Source organism: Lactuca virosa, chromosome 6, assembly GCF_052849685.1.
Source record: "Lactuca virosa cultivar CGN04683 chromosome 6, Lactuca_virosa_CGN04683_v6, whole genome shotgun sequence".
In the NCBI taxonomy this organism is placed as follows: Eukaryota; Viridiplantae; Streptophyta; class Magnoliopsida; order Asterales; family Asteraceae; genus Lactuca; species Lactuca virosa.
Window position 1 is genome coordinate 13,422,365 of NC_136431.1, and position 16,744 is coordinate 13,439,108.

The following is a 16,744-nucleotide window of genomic DNA, read 5'->3' on the forward strand; positions in this document are numbered from 1 at the left end:
CGCCGATCCCTCCCCTGAGACTCCGCCTCCTCCCTAGCCTGAGTCTCCAACTCTATCTCCCTCTTCCGGGCATTTGCCTGAAGCTCGGCAAATGTCCGGTACGTCGAGTTCGCCATGAACTCTCGTATATCCCTCCTCAAAATGCTCAGATATCGGCTCATACGTGCCTGCTCGGAGGACACGTGCTCTGGGCAGAACATCGCCTGCTCATGGAACATCCTGGTGATCACTGTAACAGACTTTGTACCCTGCTTGAGGGTCAAAAACTCCTGGGCCAAACGCTCCCTCTCCACCTGGGGAACGTACTCTTCTCGGAACATAGCAGTGAACCTCTCCCAGGTCACTGCAACAAGCTCAGTAGGCGAATAGTGCGCCGTCACAAACTTCCACCAGTCCTTCGCTCCCAAGCGAAGCTGGTTCAACGTGAACCGGACTCTCAAATGCTCTGGAGATGAGCAAGTAAAGAAACACCCCTCAATGTCTGATATCCACCTCATCGCTGCAATCGGGTCCTGTGTCCCATCAAACTCCGGTGGTTTTGTGTTGCTGAACTCACGAAACAGCAACGCATCACCACCCTGCGGCCTAGTCGCAGCTATAGTTGCAGTGGCCGCAGCAACCGCAGCCTCAGAAAGAGCAGCGTATCTCTCGTCAAATGTCTCTATCAGTGTGGTCTTGATAGACCCGAACATCTCTGGTATCTCTGCCCTGATGGCCGCAGCCACCTCCTCATGAATGATCCTACGGATCTCCTCATCACTAGTACCACTGCTCTCTGGTGTGTGGCGTGTCCCAACCATGATGTCTCTGAAATACAACATAATAAATATCAGGGACTCGCTCGAGTATACTCGCACTCGATAACTCCACCCTACTTGCTCCTTAGTACCCAATGGATTCTTACTTAGGGTGCGCACTGCTCCGGTGTCTTCAGTAGTACGGGCCCTATACTACCGTCCACACCGCATCAACATCCACTCTAAGTACTCCTCCTTGGATCCCAAGTCCCAAGTACTCTACTCTCTTTAACCATATGCTACTCACTAGCAGCTCTCTCATAAACTCCTCGCTGCTATCTAAACACTCTCAAGTATCCCTAGCAGTAAAACTCCTAGACTAAGGCATCACATATCAGGCCACTCTAGTCCTAATAAGAATACCTAGTCTACTCTAGCATGCATAGCATAACTCATCATATATCATAACATATTATATCTCATAACACTAATTACAAGGGTATTTTGGGAAATCACCGTTCGGGCGCTGGCTGATCGTACACACGGCTCTGCTCTGTTTGTCTCAAAACTCTTTTTACTCTTTTAAAAAGTTTTTAGTCATCAAAATTTCTCTCAAATCCTCAGTTTGAGTTCAGATACGCCCGAAGATGAATCTGAATCCCTCAAACCAAGGCTCTGATACCAACTTGTAACACCCAAATTTTCAAAACAATTTTTCACATTTTATAAAACACGTTTTCGTTCATAATCGTTATAACAAAACACCATTGTATCACATAACATCATCTCCCAAGATCATAATAAAATCTCCGCGCGTGTGTACTGATCAAGCCGGCGCCTTCCCGCGATCCTCGCTGGTACCTGAGACACATAACACAACACTGTAAGCATAAATGCCTAGTGAGTTCCCCAAAATACCACACATAACACATATTAGCCACTCGAGGCTATAACTCTGTTTGACACTCTGGTCAAAGTGTCTCTGTGGGACCCCCCAGTCCCATAACTCTGTGGGCCCTCTTGCCCTAACTCTATGGGTCCTCTGACCCTAACTCTGTGGACCTTCCGGTCCTAACTCTGAAAACTCTGTAACATACATAGCATATAACACATAGAAATCACATCATGCAAAAGCATACACAATACTCTGTCTCATAGCTCTAATTACCACTCTAGGTAAAGTATAGTGAGAAGACTCACCTCGGTTAACTCGGTAAAGCTCGAACTCTGTAAAGTCGGGTCTAGCCTCCGCCTAATCATATGAAATAAACACTCTGAATCAATACATCTCTCAATGCTAGACTATTCCTCCTCTTAGTACTCTCAGAAGGGTAAAAGACCATTTTACCCCTCTCATGGCTCAAAGACCCTAAAGTTGACCAAACCCTAAAAGTCAATAAAGGTCAACGGTCAAACTTTGACCCGACTCGCCGAGTGCACTTGGGCGACTCGGCGAGTCTACACGTGCCCACTATCTTTCTGATCTCGCATGACACGTCGAGTCTTTCCCCTTACTCGACGGGTGACACCTGGCATGAATCGCGGGGCCACCCCGACTCAACTCGCCGATTCTGTTCATGGACTCGGCGAGTTCCGCCTTGAACTCCAGTCCTCTAATTCCCTCCGACTCACTGAGTCAACCCTATGCTCCACGAGTCGTCACAGATCGCGAGTCGCGGGGCTACCCGACTCTACTCGCCGAGTCCGTTCATGGACTCGGCGAGTTCATTCCATGCACATCCTCAAACAACTTCCTGAGGTCAGATCCAGTCCTCTAACCAATAGATCTATCATTCCCAAACCCAATAACCACGTAAAGTTTCCATCTTGATGCACATACAACATCTATTTGATCATATATGATGATTTAGCCCCAAATACCATAACTCAAGGTCATAGCCTCCATTGTTATTCAAAAAGCTTAATGAATAAGGCTCTCTGGACCTCTATGGATCCAGATCCAAAGCCTCCTCATCATAAGGGACTATTTGGGCTTCAAATCTAAGCAACAAAGGGTCTAAGAAACCCTAAATCCATATGATCATCATAAGAACAGAAGGGGAGTCGAATTACTACCTCAAATGTGAAGATCTTAGCTCCAAATCCACAGAATATCAATCTCCTATGCTTCCTCTTGGCTAGTACCTCCTTCTTCTTGCTAAACAACACTCCCAAGGTCAAAAAAATGGCTTCCTTCCTCTCCCAAAACGCTCAAGCACTCTAGGGTTTCTCTCTCTGACTGGTGACCTCAAATGGCGGCCATAAGGGCCTTTAAATAGTCCCCAAACCCGAGAAATTAGGGTTTCATTAAACAGCGTGGACTCGCCGAGTCCAGTCATTAACCCGGATGGAGATTCGCGACTCTACTCGGCGAGTCTGAGCGCCTACTCGCCGAGTCTCTCTCCAAAACTCAATAAAATACATAATTTAAGATACCTGGGAATCCGGATGTTACACTCCTCCAGTTCCCCATCCACCAAAGTTCTGCCTTGGTGGAAACCCTCACCAATTTCTCTCCCTATTCACTTTTTCTTCTCTGTTTGACCTACAAACCATTCAATTCCTCGATTTTTTGTCTTCCCTGCCTATTTGGTTCCTTGATTTTGTTATTTCCTCGATCCTTTTTTCGATGAGGTTTGTGATTCTTCGATTTCCCGTTGCCGACGTCAAACAGAGGGGAAACAAACATTAGTGTACTAGATGCATAGTTCCGATTTCTCTTATAATTCCTTCATCAATGGTTACAGAGGTGTGTATAGATGATGATTGAAAGGTATCTTCTACTCCATCTTTTGTGTTCTCACTGCCTAATAAGTTTCTTTTCCCTATGCCTCCTGTTTCGATCATCTGCCTTTTGTCATGATTTTGTGACAGACATGTACTGTGGAGACGGTGAACGTGTCAACGAAGCCACTTTAAGGTAATTTCTTTATTCTCTTTCATTTTTTCTGTGTTGTTTCCTGCTTCTTCCTCGACTCTAATATCATAATAGTGGAGATTTTTATGGCTACTGCCTCGAAGCCCTAAACTCCTCTTCTCTCCCTTATCTCCATAAAATCAACTTGGTATAGTTGTATGTAGCTCTATTTAGAGATTTTATTCCATTAAGAATGTGGAATTAGTCTAGAGTTTTACGTTTCTTATTGAAACTTAGATGTACGAAGTAAGGCTGACATCTGGGTTTGCTGAATCAAAGGGAATTTCCATGGAATTTAGGGTATTATAGTTTTTCTCTAGAGACCACCGTCGGTTCCCCTTTTCTATCCCTTTTACTGTCATGCCTAGATATGTATGATGCATAATCAGAAACTAATTGTGTTTCAGCATCTGTACGCTTGCTCTGATCTTAATTTTTATTTGCACATGTTATCACTGAAATCATGTTTCTATCAATTATTTTTCTACTGATGTTACCTCCCATTACGTATAACTAACATCATAATGCAAAGTTGAGGAGGATGAAAGGATATTGCCCACTTTCTTTCACCTACTACGGAAGTTCATTCCAAGTGCAACAGAAGATATTGCATATGAAATCGACCATTAAATGATAAAAAAGGTCCTACCTTTTGTTTTTGCTTTTATATTGATCATTATACAACTCAATTTTCTTTTTCTTTTTTTTTGTTAATAATTTTGTCTTATTGATATCAATGATAATTAAACAGCATCCAAGGATGAGTACATATATGATTTCTATGCTGTGAAAGATGATGAAGATAGATCATCCCCATTTCCATTGTAAGGATACATCACTTTTCTCTATGGTTCCGTGAATTACCTTTTTTCCCTTGCCTCATATGGAACATGTTGCTAGATTTTCGTGTAGCTTCCAAGTCAAATTTTAATGGAATTTAACATTTGGTTTGATGGTTTTTTGATATTAGACTTTTGGTAGAATTATATCTATCAGGTGGAAGTAGCAGACGAGAAACAAGCATCAGAAACATGTGACACATTAAGGTGAAGTACTTTGTCATTTTACATTTTCATCTTCATCTTTATCTTCTTTGATATTAGGGTTTTTTAATTTTAAAAATAGGTGATCACATTTAATCTCTTTGATTTATTTTGAGGAGCAAAATTCCGTCAAATACGGTTTATGCTAACTGCTAAGAGTATTTATAGCAATTTCATCATGATTTGATGAGTTTAACTTGGTAGCTTATCAAAGTTTATATGTACCTAACCTCTGTTTCTGCTATATAGTATATAACAATATGACTTCTGTGACTATAATGTTTTTACTTATGTTATATTTTTGGAGAACGAGGTTTTTTCTTTTTGTATTTTTGGATGCTTATACCGCTACATAATACATCCAACATACAATCTAATAATGGTTTGACAGTTTGACTCAACCAATACTTCCTTCAAGGTATGGCGTGCATTAGGGATAAGAGTGGGTCCAAACCCGGACCGGTAGACCCGGACCCGGAAAACCCGGGAACCGGTTAACGAGATTTTTTAGGACCGGAAACCGGACCGGTATATAGGAACCGGTTCCGGTTCGGTTCCGGGTAAGGTACCGGGTAAAGTGGGTCTAGAACCGGAAAACCCGGAAATATCAAAGTGGGTCGAATGGAACCGGGTAAAGTGGGTCTAAAACCGAAAAACCCGGGGAACCGGGTAAAGTGGGTCGAATGCATGTTTTAAAATTTCACAAAATACAAAAATAAAGTTAAGAAAAAAAAAATTCGCAGCTTTGTTATCCCAACTTCGGGAGACTATAAATCAATGAATATGAAACCAAAAATGACAAAATTATAGTCTAAAATCATGTACAAACTCTATACTACACTTTGGAAAAAACCGCATGCTATTCCGACTTCAAACGAATTAGATATGCATGTTTTAAATCTATCACAAAATACAAAGAAAGCTGAAAAACATAAAATTTTCAGCTTTGATATCCCGACTTTGAGAGACTATAAGTCAATGAATAAACACCCAAAAATAACAAAATTATAGTCTAAAATCATGTACAAACTATAAACTACACTATGGAAAAAAACTCATGCCAATCCGACTTCAAACGAATGAGATATGCATGGTTTAAAACTATCACATAATATAAAAAAAGCTGAAAAACATAAAATTTCTAGCTTTGATATCCCGACTTTGAGAGACTATAAGTCAATGAATATAAACCCAAAAATGACAAAATTATAGTCTAAAATAATGTACAAACTATAAACTATACTATGGAAAAAACCTCATGTCAATCCGTCTTTAAACAAATGAGATATGCATGTTTTAAAACTATCACAGAATACAAAAAAAAGCTGAAAAATATAAAATTTCCAGCTTTGATATCCCGACTTTGAGAGACTATAAGTCAATGAATATAAACCCAAAAATGACAAAATTATAGTCTAAAATCATGTTAAAATTATAAACTATACTATGGAAAAAACCTCATGTCAATCTGACTTCAAACGAATGAGATATGCATGTTTTAAAATTTTCATAGAAACCGGTTCCGGCCCCTAAACCGGTTCCGGTTCCTAACACGGTTCCGGTTCTTAAACCCGGTTTACCCGGACCCGAAGGACCCGAAACCCGGATTACCCGGAACCCGGATAGAGCCATTCTTTAAACCCGGGACCCGGACCGGTTTTACATATTCTGGTTCTAACGGTTCCGTTCCGGTCCGATTCCGGTTCCGGTCCGGTTTTCCGGTTCTAAATCTCATCCCTAGCGTGCATATCCATACACTTTCTTTTGTGTTTGGACTTTGGACTTTGATTTTTGTTACTTTACTTAATTACTTCTTAATTTACTGAAATGGAAAAAGAAAACGAAGTTGGTTTTCTGCAATCGAACATGTTTTTACATCCAAATCCACAGAAACATGTTTCTATTTTTTTTTTTTTTTTTTGCTTAGCCTGTTTTTTATATAATTCTATTCTGAACAAATTGTTGATAATAGATGATAGCAGCTATTTTAAAAACAATGACTATATCAAATGTCAAGACCCCACATCACAACATCACAAGCTATAATAATATTTTAAAATACGTTTTAACAAATGATGCAATTAATATAGCATTTTCATGGAGTCTTTATTCAAACATTTTTTAATCCTTTGCAGCTTACAAAGTCAAAAGGGGAGGTTATTCAATCACTACTGCAGATATCAGGACGTTTATAACTTTTTACAGCACAGGTTATTGTCTCTACTACCAATAGATTAAATTTGTAAACTGTTCATATATTTCTTTTTTATATATATTTATGTTAATTCTGTTATTTAATTTTGAGCAGATTTAGAAACCTGACTTTCAGCCTGAGTTAGTTGACTTCTTTTTTGTTGGAGTGAAAGGATGGGTTAGTTACAGGTAAGGCTATTTGGCTATTTAAATCTTTTATTTATTTCCTTGAATTTTATAATATTAAATTAAAGTAACATTTTCTGATAATTGCATTTAACTTCATATTTTTATGTTACATTAAGAGACACCCGATGCTCTAATCAGGGGCACTAATGGTCATTTCTACTGGAGATTAAAAGGGTGTTCTCATAAACTTTGTATTTTGCTTTCAAGGTTAGCTCTATTTCTACAGACATTTTATGAAGTATCTATTTGTTTCTTATACCTTTTAATGCTAATCCTAATAGTTATAGATATTGGAGCTGGGGTTCTTTTAGTTGAAACGATTAACAAATGGACTGACTATGATGCTGAACAAATGGATGTAGTTCAAAAACATATAAATGCCTTGAGGTAACTATCTTTTTAAAAAATTATATTTTCGACCTTCTATGATTTCACATGTTAAAATGGAATGAAAAGATCGGTTAGCATTTTTTATTTTACAATAATGTTTTGATAAAAAAAGGTTGGAAGTACATTGTCAGAGAAAATGAAAGTTGGATGCTATATAAAGGAATATATGAAAGTATACAATAATTTATATTAATATAATAGATTAAACCTATGTTCCCTTAGGAACAATAACAGTTAGAAGTTGATTTGTTATTATTTTGCAGAGATCGGTGAGTTATTAGAGTATCACCATCAAATGAGATCCAAACTTCTTGATGGAGGATGACAAAGTGCATTATTAGCTATAAAATTTAGGTTTCATTTTAATAAATAGAATTGTACTTTCATTTGTTAAATCTTTAAAACGTTGCATTTATTAGATTTCTTTTTAAAATAGTAGTCTTAAAAGGAAAATTTGTAAGTACAGTAGTATAGATTACGATTTGCACTTCCAAACCATACTATGTTATGTTATTATCTGTAAACTTCACCGTCATCCTGTCTCATCTTTCTGGGTGACATGATTCGATGTCGTAAGTTTGCATTAAAACTTAATTGTGAAAATCATAATTGGGCAAATCACATAGAATGCCAATGTACTTTACTGTATCCATTAATACAGACAATGTACTTTAATTTCATAAAAAAACAACACCCGACCCCCGCAACGCGGGGGAAGCTTTCTAGTTATTATTATTATTATTATTATTATTATTATTATTATTATTATAAAGAGTACAAGGGTAAAATGGTCATTTTGCATCAGTCATCACATTCAGTTAGATGTACAATCAAACATCATGATTTCTTACTCAGTCAGAATTTATTACTTAGACAGATCTTTCCCGCTCAGCACTTTCTCAGTCAACAACTATCAAACGGTCCCTAATTCTTATAAAAACAACATCTATAGATCTTGGAGTCATAACATTACTATGCATGACCCGTTGGACTCTATTGAGTAGCTCCACAGCTTCTGACGCAAGAAAACCAAAAGTATCAAATGCAAAGGGTATAAACGTGTGTTGATTTTCCATGCACGCTTTCTCATTTTGCCACTTTGCTTGATGTATCTTTTAAAGCAGCTTGCCCCACAGTGAAAACTGCCCTCCCTAAGCCCACAAGAGGGGAAACCCCTATTAGATCCACGCATGCATGCTTTCCTTTAGCCCATCCAAATACTAAAACATCAGTTGGTCTAAGTGTTGATATTCCTTCAAATGGGTTAGTCAGAAAGTTCACAGGTGTCTCTTTCTTGGCAGAAATCCCAACGCGCCTAAATATGTCGAAAAAAACATCCCTAACCAGATCGTGTCGGTACTTGAAACCCGGGAGCTCTTTACAATGAACTGCATGCTCCCCGAAGGAGTCCAAACATGCCTTGCGACAAACAGGACAAGTCTCGTCAGCCGGAAATAAAGGGATCATAAGCCGATACTTGAGGATGACACGATATTCCCCTGATGATATATGCCGGCCAAGACCGCCAATAGGAATAGTCATAAAAAAAATCCTGAACATGTGGGACCTTAAACACTCAAAAATTACTTTATGCCTGATGGTCATGTCGAATTGAATTAGAATTATTGAATATTTGGTTGAAAGAAGATAATTACTGATTAGGGCATTTAAAATTGTTAAATCAAACAAGAAAATAAAACCTTTCACAACTCCTGTCGCGTGTACACCCACACCTCGATCTGAACACACACTTTCGCACACACGATCAAACGCATCAAACCCTCTCTACTCACTACTCCCTACACAACAAGCTTTGTAATCAACGATCATCTCCCGATGAACGATAGCACCGGTAACAACAGTTACAACCGCCGGTACCCTCCCGGTATCGGAAATGGCCGCGGCGGCGGCGGAGGATGGTATGGCGGTGGTGGAGGTGGAGGCGGAGGTGGTAATTTTCAAACAAACCCTAATTATTACCATCAACCTCGAAGCCATGATCAAATTCAACAACAGCAGCATCAGTCACAGTACCCTCAGAGAGAGCAGTCCACACAACAACACTACAATCAGAAGCAACAATGGCTAAGAACGAACCCTAATGTCCCTGCTTCTTCTACTGCCAATAACAATAACTATGAAGTCGAGAAAACCGTACAGTCAGAAGGCAGCGTTGATTCAAGGTCAAAATTCAAATTCCACATCTATAACCGTTTCCTCGAACCTTTAGTTGCTTGATTCTTTACAAATAATACTTGACGTACATTCTTGAAACTGCAATTCCCGTAAAATTGCAAGATGGTTACGGTTCTTATCTTGGAAATGCATACTTATATCTCTATACTTGATGTTATGGGATATAATGTAGTAGTTATGGGATCAAAATGATAATGTAAGGTCTCTGTGTTGATCTAATTCGGTGGTGTTAGGAATTGATAGCAGGTTGGTTTTATGGAATATAGACTCTTCTACAGTTCTATGTATGGTTATTGGTTTTCTTGGAGATGATTACTTTATGTGTATACATGTATGATCTATTTGAATGATATCTAACTGATAAATTATATGTAAACATGCTGTGAACTTATTTGTTTATCCATTTTGTGGGTTTAGCTCTCAAGATTGGAAAGCACAGTTAAACATACCTGCAGCAGATAGCCGTTTCAAGACTGAGGTATGCACACAACAGTTAACATTATGCAATTTGCTATTTAACAATAATAATAAATCTTATAAGCAACTTCGTTCATTACCTTTTATTAATACATTTCCTTATCCTATTTTGATGTCCTTTTATCTTTGAAGTAGGATATCAAGTATTATGCCACTTTTCTTACAGTTTGTAATCTTTACAGGATGTAACAGCTACAAAAGGAAACGAATTTGAGGACTACTTTCTAAAAAGAGAACTACTTATGGGAATCTATGAGAAGGGTTTTGAAAGGCCTTCTCCTATACAAGAAGAAAGCATTCCTATTGCTTTAACTGGTAGTGATATTCTTGCTAGAGCCAAAAATGGAACTGGAAAAACAGCTGCTTTTTGTATTCCTGCTCTTGAAAAGATCGATACAGACAACAATGTCATCCAAGGTTTTATTTTACTAATTCAACAACATGTTTACTTTCAAATCCTATAAATAAGTTATGGATTTAATAACAAATATGAAATATACAGTTATCATACTTGTCCCCACAAGAGAACTGGCTCTTCAAACATCACAAGTCTGCAAGGAGCTTGGAAAACATTTACAGATTCAAGTAATGGTGACAACTGGAGGAACAAGTCTAAAAGATGACATCATGCGATTATATCAACCTGTTCATTTGTTAGTTGGAACTCCTGGAAGAATTCTTGATCTAACCAAAAAGGGTGTCTGTATTCTCAATGACTGTGCAATGCTGGTATTAGATGAGGTATATATATATTTTTTTAGTTTTTTATAAATTATTTAATAAAATTATAAATAATGATAATGTGTTTTGACAGGCTGATAAGCTGTTGTCCCCTGAGTTTCAACCTTCTGTAGAGCATCTGATCAGTTTCCTTCCAGAAAACAGACAGATTTTGATGTTTTCAGCTACATTTCCTGTTACTGTAAAAGATTTCAGAGACAGATACCTGAAAAATCCTTATGTTGTTAATTTAATGGACGAACTTACCCTTAAAGGTATCACACAGTATTATGCTTTTGTGGAAGAAAGACAAAAGGTTCACTGCCTCAACACTCTTTTCTCAAAGGTATGCTCACATTTACTAAAAAGCCCTTACTTTGAAGATTGATTATGAATTGAATTGAATTGAATTGATTGTTATTACAGTTACAAATCAACCAATCTATCATATTCTGCAACTCCGTAAACCGAGTAGAGCTGTTAGCAAAGAAGATAACAGAGCTTGGATATTCTTGCTTTTATATTCATGCTAAAATGTTGCAAGATCATCGTAATCGTGTCTTCCATGATTTCCGAAATGGTGCATGCAGAAATCTTGTTTGTACTGGTATATATATTTTATTATTTTATAATTAAAAAAAAAAAACTCAAATTATAAAAAATATTATGTACCCTAACAAACCGTAATCTTGAATTTGGATTTGTGTTATCAGATTTGTTTACAAGGGGTATAGATATTCAAGCCGTGAATGTTGTCATCAATTTTGACTTTCCAAGGAACGCGGAGACGTATTTGCACAGGGTAAACTAAAAATAAAAGTTTTTTTATTTGAAAATGAAAAATTGTTATATATATATTTTATTGTTTATTTGTAGGTGGGACGTTCGGGAAGGTTTGGACATCTGGGGTTGGCTGTGAATTTGATAACTTATGAAGACCGGTTTAACTTGTATGTATTTTCTTTCATAATTTAAAAATGATAAATGATAAATGTTAAATACTTAAATGCTAATGATGTGTGTGGTTGTGATACAGGTATAGGATTGAACAGGAACTTGGAACTGAAATAAAACAAATTCCTCCCCAAATTGATCAAGCCATTTACTGTCTGTGATTGAGAAAATGAAATACAAGTAGGAGACATTTTCTTGTTTCTGTTTCTGTTTTTAGTTTAGGCTTGTTATATCATATGCTAGATCTGTATTTACCTGATTCTGGAGGATAGCTTGTAGTTTGTACTCCATATCTTGAAAAGAAAAAAAAAAGGAAAAAAAAAAAAAAAAAAAACAGATAAAAAGTAGAGCAAAAACGAAAAACCGAAAAAAAAAAAAATCATGCATGAACAATATTTAGATTTGTGTTGGGTTATCAATTCAAAGCTTACTTTTTCCCTATGTGTTTGGGTTATCAATTCAACTGCATTCTTGAATGGTTTTTCTACATATTTTTTTTTTTTGATTTAAAAACATATGATGTAATCATAACCAACTATCTAAGGTAAAATAATCCCCTCTGTTAATACTTGATTTGAGTTGTAAAGTTTAAAAATGATGAAATCTCCATGAACGCTTTTAAATAGTTAAACTGAAGTTAATAAGATGTTAGAACCACATCAACTGATCAAATTTTGGTGAGATTAAAGCTTATTCTTGAATTTTAAGTTTCAACAATGAAGCTATCATCCTTTTGATTCCTTCAATATTTGCACTGTAATATGTATTATGTGTGATCAAGTAACTGCATTCTGTTGAACCCCAGAGCTTCTATTATACAACCAGTCAACAAATAATACCCAGCTCAAATATATGTATGATATAAACCATATATAGGTTTAAGTTTAATGAACAAAAAACCATATATAAAACAAACCATACAAGATGTAAAATTTGTTGTTGATAATGATAGTTGATGCATGTATAAGTATATTCGTTTTTGGGGAAAAAAATTAGTAGCCAAAGCATTTAAACAACTTGGTAGGAAGAGTGCCTGTAGCACGAAACTTTGCAGCAGCTTCCTCTGCCTTGATTATGTGTTGCCCCCTTTTGGCTTCCACCATTGCCCGTTTTTCTTCTGCTTCTTTATGTATTCCAGCCATCCTATTCTTCATCTCCTCCCTCTTTTTTGCCTTCTCAATTTCTATGTTTTCCTGCTCCATTTACATACACATCATACATATACATATGCATGCCTTGTGTTTTTTATATTTTTTTTTTCTTCCATACTTTTACAAGTGATCAATACGAAACATGTACCTCAATCTGTTTAAGATTAGCTTCTATCATTGCTTTTTTAGTATTTTCCCATGCTCCGATTGCTGACTTTTTTGTGTACGCCCTGTACATACACATGTTATCACATATGTTCTTGTAGTATATAAATATATATAGACAACAAGTACCTGTTGTCAGCCTTTGTCTTTTCGTTCTCTTCCCATGCTTTAATGAGTGCCATTCTCTTCTCTGCAACAACTACTTCAAGTCCAACATCTGAAAACATATATAAATTAATACCTTCATCTACGAATGGAGAAACAATACATACCGGTTGAGATGTGAAATTTCATTCTTGTCTAGGGTTCAAACCAAATCCTAACGCACCCAAAACATTGCTATTGTTCCGTAATTAACCTCCAGGGGGCTAACATGAGCCGTTTTACATGATGCGATTTACCTTTTATTTAAAAAAAAAAACAAAATTCAAGAAACATAGCCTAAATGAAACGGGTTCAAAGTTGCGCAAAACCCATATTTTTTTCATAAATTATCCGATTACAAAAACTTGTTTGTCATACATAACCTATACATGTTAGACAGGATTCCCGTGCTGTTAGCGCAAATTCTGTCTAGCAGTTAAAATTGTACAAGAGAGTGTCAAGAAGCTTACTCTTGTCACCACCATGAGGCGGCTTTGTTTTCTTGGGTGGTGGTGTTGCAACCGAACTTGATTTGGGTTCCGGTGGTGATGTCCATTTTGATTCAGTTTCTGAAGCAACATCTTTCATGGGTTCTTGGTTTTCCTCCACCATCCTTGATCCTGTTAATTTTGTGATGAACAATAAAAAAAACCTGAAAAGGCTTCAAAGATTGAAACAAAAATGGGAGAAAGAGAGACAAGTATGTGGTAGGTTTGGTTGGTAAATGTAGAAGTGGGTGGTGGCAAAGATGGTACATAGAGATCACAATCAGTTGGAACGTTACCTACTAAGTTTGTAAACTACAATGTTTCTTTTTCCATATCTAAATTAAACACCTTTAATTATTACGCAACAAATTAATTTATTTGGCATGAACAAGATATTCCAACATTTTTAATTCATAATCAATTCATTAAAAGAAAGCGTGTGTATTTGGAAGCAAGTTTTTTTTAACATACCATAACAAATAAAGTGGTTATTCAACTTTTCCATTTAGATTTACTTATACGTTACAATTAAAAATATTCAAATATGCATATATTATGTTGATTGTTGCCAAGTATGCATGTCATCTTTTTATTTACTTTTTGATGTTTTTAAGTAAGCTAAAAAAATTGTTATAACACTTTTAGAGGTTGTTTGATATGTATTTTACTATATCTGGTATTCGTAGAGACTGATTTGGTTAGGCTTAAACTATTTGATATATCACTTTGAAGTCTCTGATTCGGTCCTAACTTTTCGATCAACTGGACCTTTGATTAATCAACATTTTTTTTTATTGACGCCCTCTTTTTTTTTTTTTTAATACCTAGTAGGTCTAATATATGTTTTTAATATATCAGATTTAAAGTTGGGTCTGGTGAGTTAGACATTAACTCAATCAATCATAGTTCACTCAATCAACAATTATGAAAAACAATTTAACCAATAATATATATTTTAATATTCTGGTTTTTTCTTAGACATATTTAAACTAAAACGAATGAACTTAAAAATTGATGTAGTGTGCCTTGAACTAAAATGAGAGGTAAATTAAAATCATGATTTGATTTCACTTGTTCATAAAAAAGAAAAAAAGGTTATAACATTCGTTGATTAATTATGTTACATTTCTTTAATCGATTTCTCAAGAAAGAACATCTTAGGGGAAGGTAGGAGGTAGTTGTCGAAAATATTCAATATTCTTTTACTTTTTTAGATGATGAACAAGAAAAATGGCACAAAGGTGAAAATATTCCGTGCCACTTTTAACTTTCTTTGGTCACTGTTTATGATAATGTCTATTAATAAAGATGTTTAGAAATTAGAAAACGGAACTTTTGAAGTTTTAACTTGAGTAAATTACACGAATAATCCCTATGGTTTAGGATAATTTGCGCGTTTGGTCCCTAACTTATTTTTTTTAATTCGGAAGGTCCTTATTGTTTGTTTTTGTTATGCGCTTGGTCCCTATCTTACCTAAAAAGACTAGTTTTCCCTTGATTTTTTAATTTATTTAAATAAACACACCCCAACCCCACCCCCTCACCTTACGTTACCTATCTCATCATTTTTCCTATTTAAATAATAGTCTTTTTAGGTAAAACAGAGACCAAGTGTGTAACAAAAACAAACAGTAGAGACCAAGTGTGTAACAAAAACAAATAGTAGGGACCTTCCGAGTTAAAAAAAATAAATTAGGGACCAAACACGCAAATTACTCCAAACCATAGGGACCACTCGTGTAATTTACTCTTTGAACTTCATAAAATACAAAAAAATACAACAATATCTCACCCTAACAATTTTTTTTATTAATATTCGGTAATAATAGTAAAAAAAAAACTAGAACATCAAATACAACATGTTAGTTTTTTCATCGGTATCAAAATGCATCTTTAACACTCATAAAAATCATGCCAAATTTAAACTTTTTAAAACATTTCGAAATCAATCGATTATTACAAAACTTGTTTTCAAAATAGTTCAGTGTCAGCGTATCCCAGAATCAAATCATAAAAACCATAGGAGGTGTACGATCACGCATTCGCCTTCCCGTGATCGTCAGAAGTACCTGAAACAAAATCAACAACTATAAGCCCGAAGCTTAGTGAGTTCCCCGAAAATACCAACACCATACAGATATAACCATATCATATAAGCAAACAACATGCATAATGAGCCATCAGTCTGACTGGACCGCCTCACAGGCCACCAGTCTATCTGGACCGCTCTCCGAGCCTTCGGTACGTCTGGACCGCCTCTCAGGGCCTTCATCCTGTCCGGACCGCTCGTTGGGCCTTCTACCTGACTATATGCCCTCCCGGGTCTGCAGTCTATCCGGTCCGCCCTGGGTATCTTGGCCTACAGCACAAAGCAGGACTTGCCTCAACCCAATACCCCAAACCAACAAACATGTGCACATAAATATCATACGCTAGATAGCATGTACAAATAATCATATTGATCTAACAAATCACTAACATGGCAACCATCCTATAACCACGATACAGATCTAATCGATCACTAACATAGCAACCATCCTATAACCAGGATACCGATCTAACAGATCACTAACATAGCAACCATCCTATAACCAGGATACCGATCTAACAGATCACTAACATAGCAACCATCCTAACTACCATGATATAAATCAATAAGCATATCATGCAATAAACCCGAATACAAATCCGATTAGGGCCAACATTGGTGCCTTAGACCCTGTTGATATAGTGAGGTGAACTCACCTCACAAGTAGCTCGAAGTGATAAGATCAAACTTCACCAAATGCTGCTCCAAGTCCAACACCTACATCCACCAGTGATCCACTTCTATAAATTCCCAAATTACCAAAATACCCCCAGAAGTCAAACTGGTCAACCCCTGGTCAAAGTCAAAGTCAACGGTCAAATTCAACAGTCCATGTTGACCCAACTCGTCGAGTGTAACTAGCAACTCGTCGAGTTTCCATAAGAACTCAGA

General features: G+C 36.6%; 2 protein-coding genes across 2 annotated transcripts; one reads left to right on the top strand and one right to left on the bottom strand.

Annotated features, from left to right (window-relative positions):
* Positions 1 to 9,162: 9,162 nt before the first annotated feature.
* Positions 9,163 to 12,257, top strand: LOC145119290 (DEAD-box ATP-dependent RNA helicase 8-like). Its single transcript, XM_079054926.1, has 9 exons — positions 9,163 to 9,652; positions 10,083 to 10,143; positions 10,325 to 10,559; positions 10,645 to 10,883; positions 10,957 to 11,208; positions 11,289 to 11,469; positions 11,576 to 11,664; positions 11,739 to 11,812; positions 11,899 to 12,257. The coding sequence occupies exons 1-9, from the start codon at positions 9,306 to 9,308 to the stop codon at positions 11,975 to 11,977; spliced, it is 1,557 nt and encodes a 518-aa protein (XP_078911052.1). The 5' UTR covers positions 9,163 to 9,305; the 3' UTR covers positions 11,978 to 12,257.
* A 395-nt stretch (positions 12,258 to 12,652) lies between these two features.
* Positions 12,653 to 14,055, bottom strand: LOC145119291 (remorin-like). Its single transcript, XM_079054927.1, has 4 exons — positions 13,747 to 14,055; positions 13,262 to 13,349; positions 13,116 to 13,197; positions 12,653 to 13,009 (listed from the first exon to the last, which is right to left on the bottom strand). Exons 1-4 carry the CDS (start codon positions 13,886 to 13,888, stop codon positions 12,809 to 12,811), a joined length of 513 nt encoding a protein of 170 aa, XP_078911053.1. The 5' UTR covers positions 13,889 to 14,055; the 3' UTR covers positions 12,653 to 12,808.
* Between the last annotated feature and the right edge of the window lie 2,689 nt (positions 14,056 to 16,744).

Bases quoted from the DNA above. Each gene is read 5' to 3' on its own strand.
- LOC145119290 (XM_079054926.1), top strand. From the start codon at position 9,306: ATGAACGATAGCACCGGTAACAACAGTTACAACCGCCGGTACCCTCCC. The intron at 10,560-10,644 runs GTTTTATTTTAC...TGAAATATACAG, and splicing joins AGACAACAATGTCATCCAAG to TTATCATACTTGTCCCCACA. The intron at 10,884-10,956 runs GTATATATATAT...GTGTTTTGACAG, and splicing joins CAATGCTGGTATTAGATGAG to GCTGATAAGCTGTTGTCCCC.
- LOC145119291 (XM_079054927.1), bottom strand. From the start codon at position 13,888: ATGGTGGAGGAAAACCAAGAACCCATGAAAGATGTTGCTTCAGAAACT. The intron at 13,198-13,261 runs GTACTTGTTGTC...GTGTATGTACAG, and splicing joins AAGACAAAGGCTGACAACAG to GGCGTACACAAAAAAGTCAG. The intron at 13,010-13,115 runs GTACATGTTTCG...TAAATGGAGCAG, and splicing joins CTAATCTTAAACAGATTGAG to GAAAACATAGAAATTGAGAA.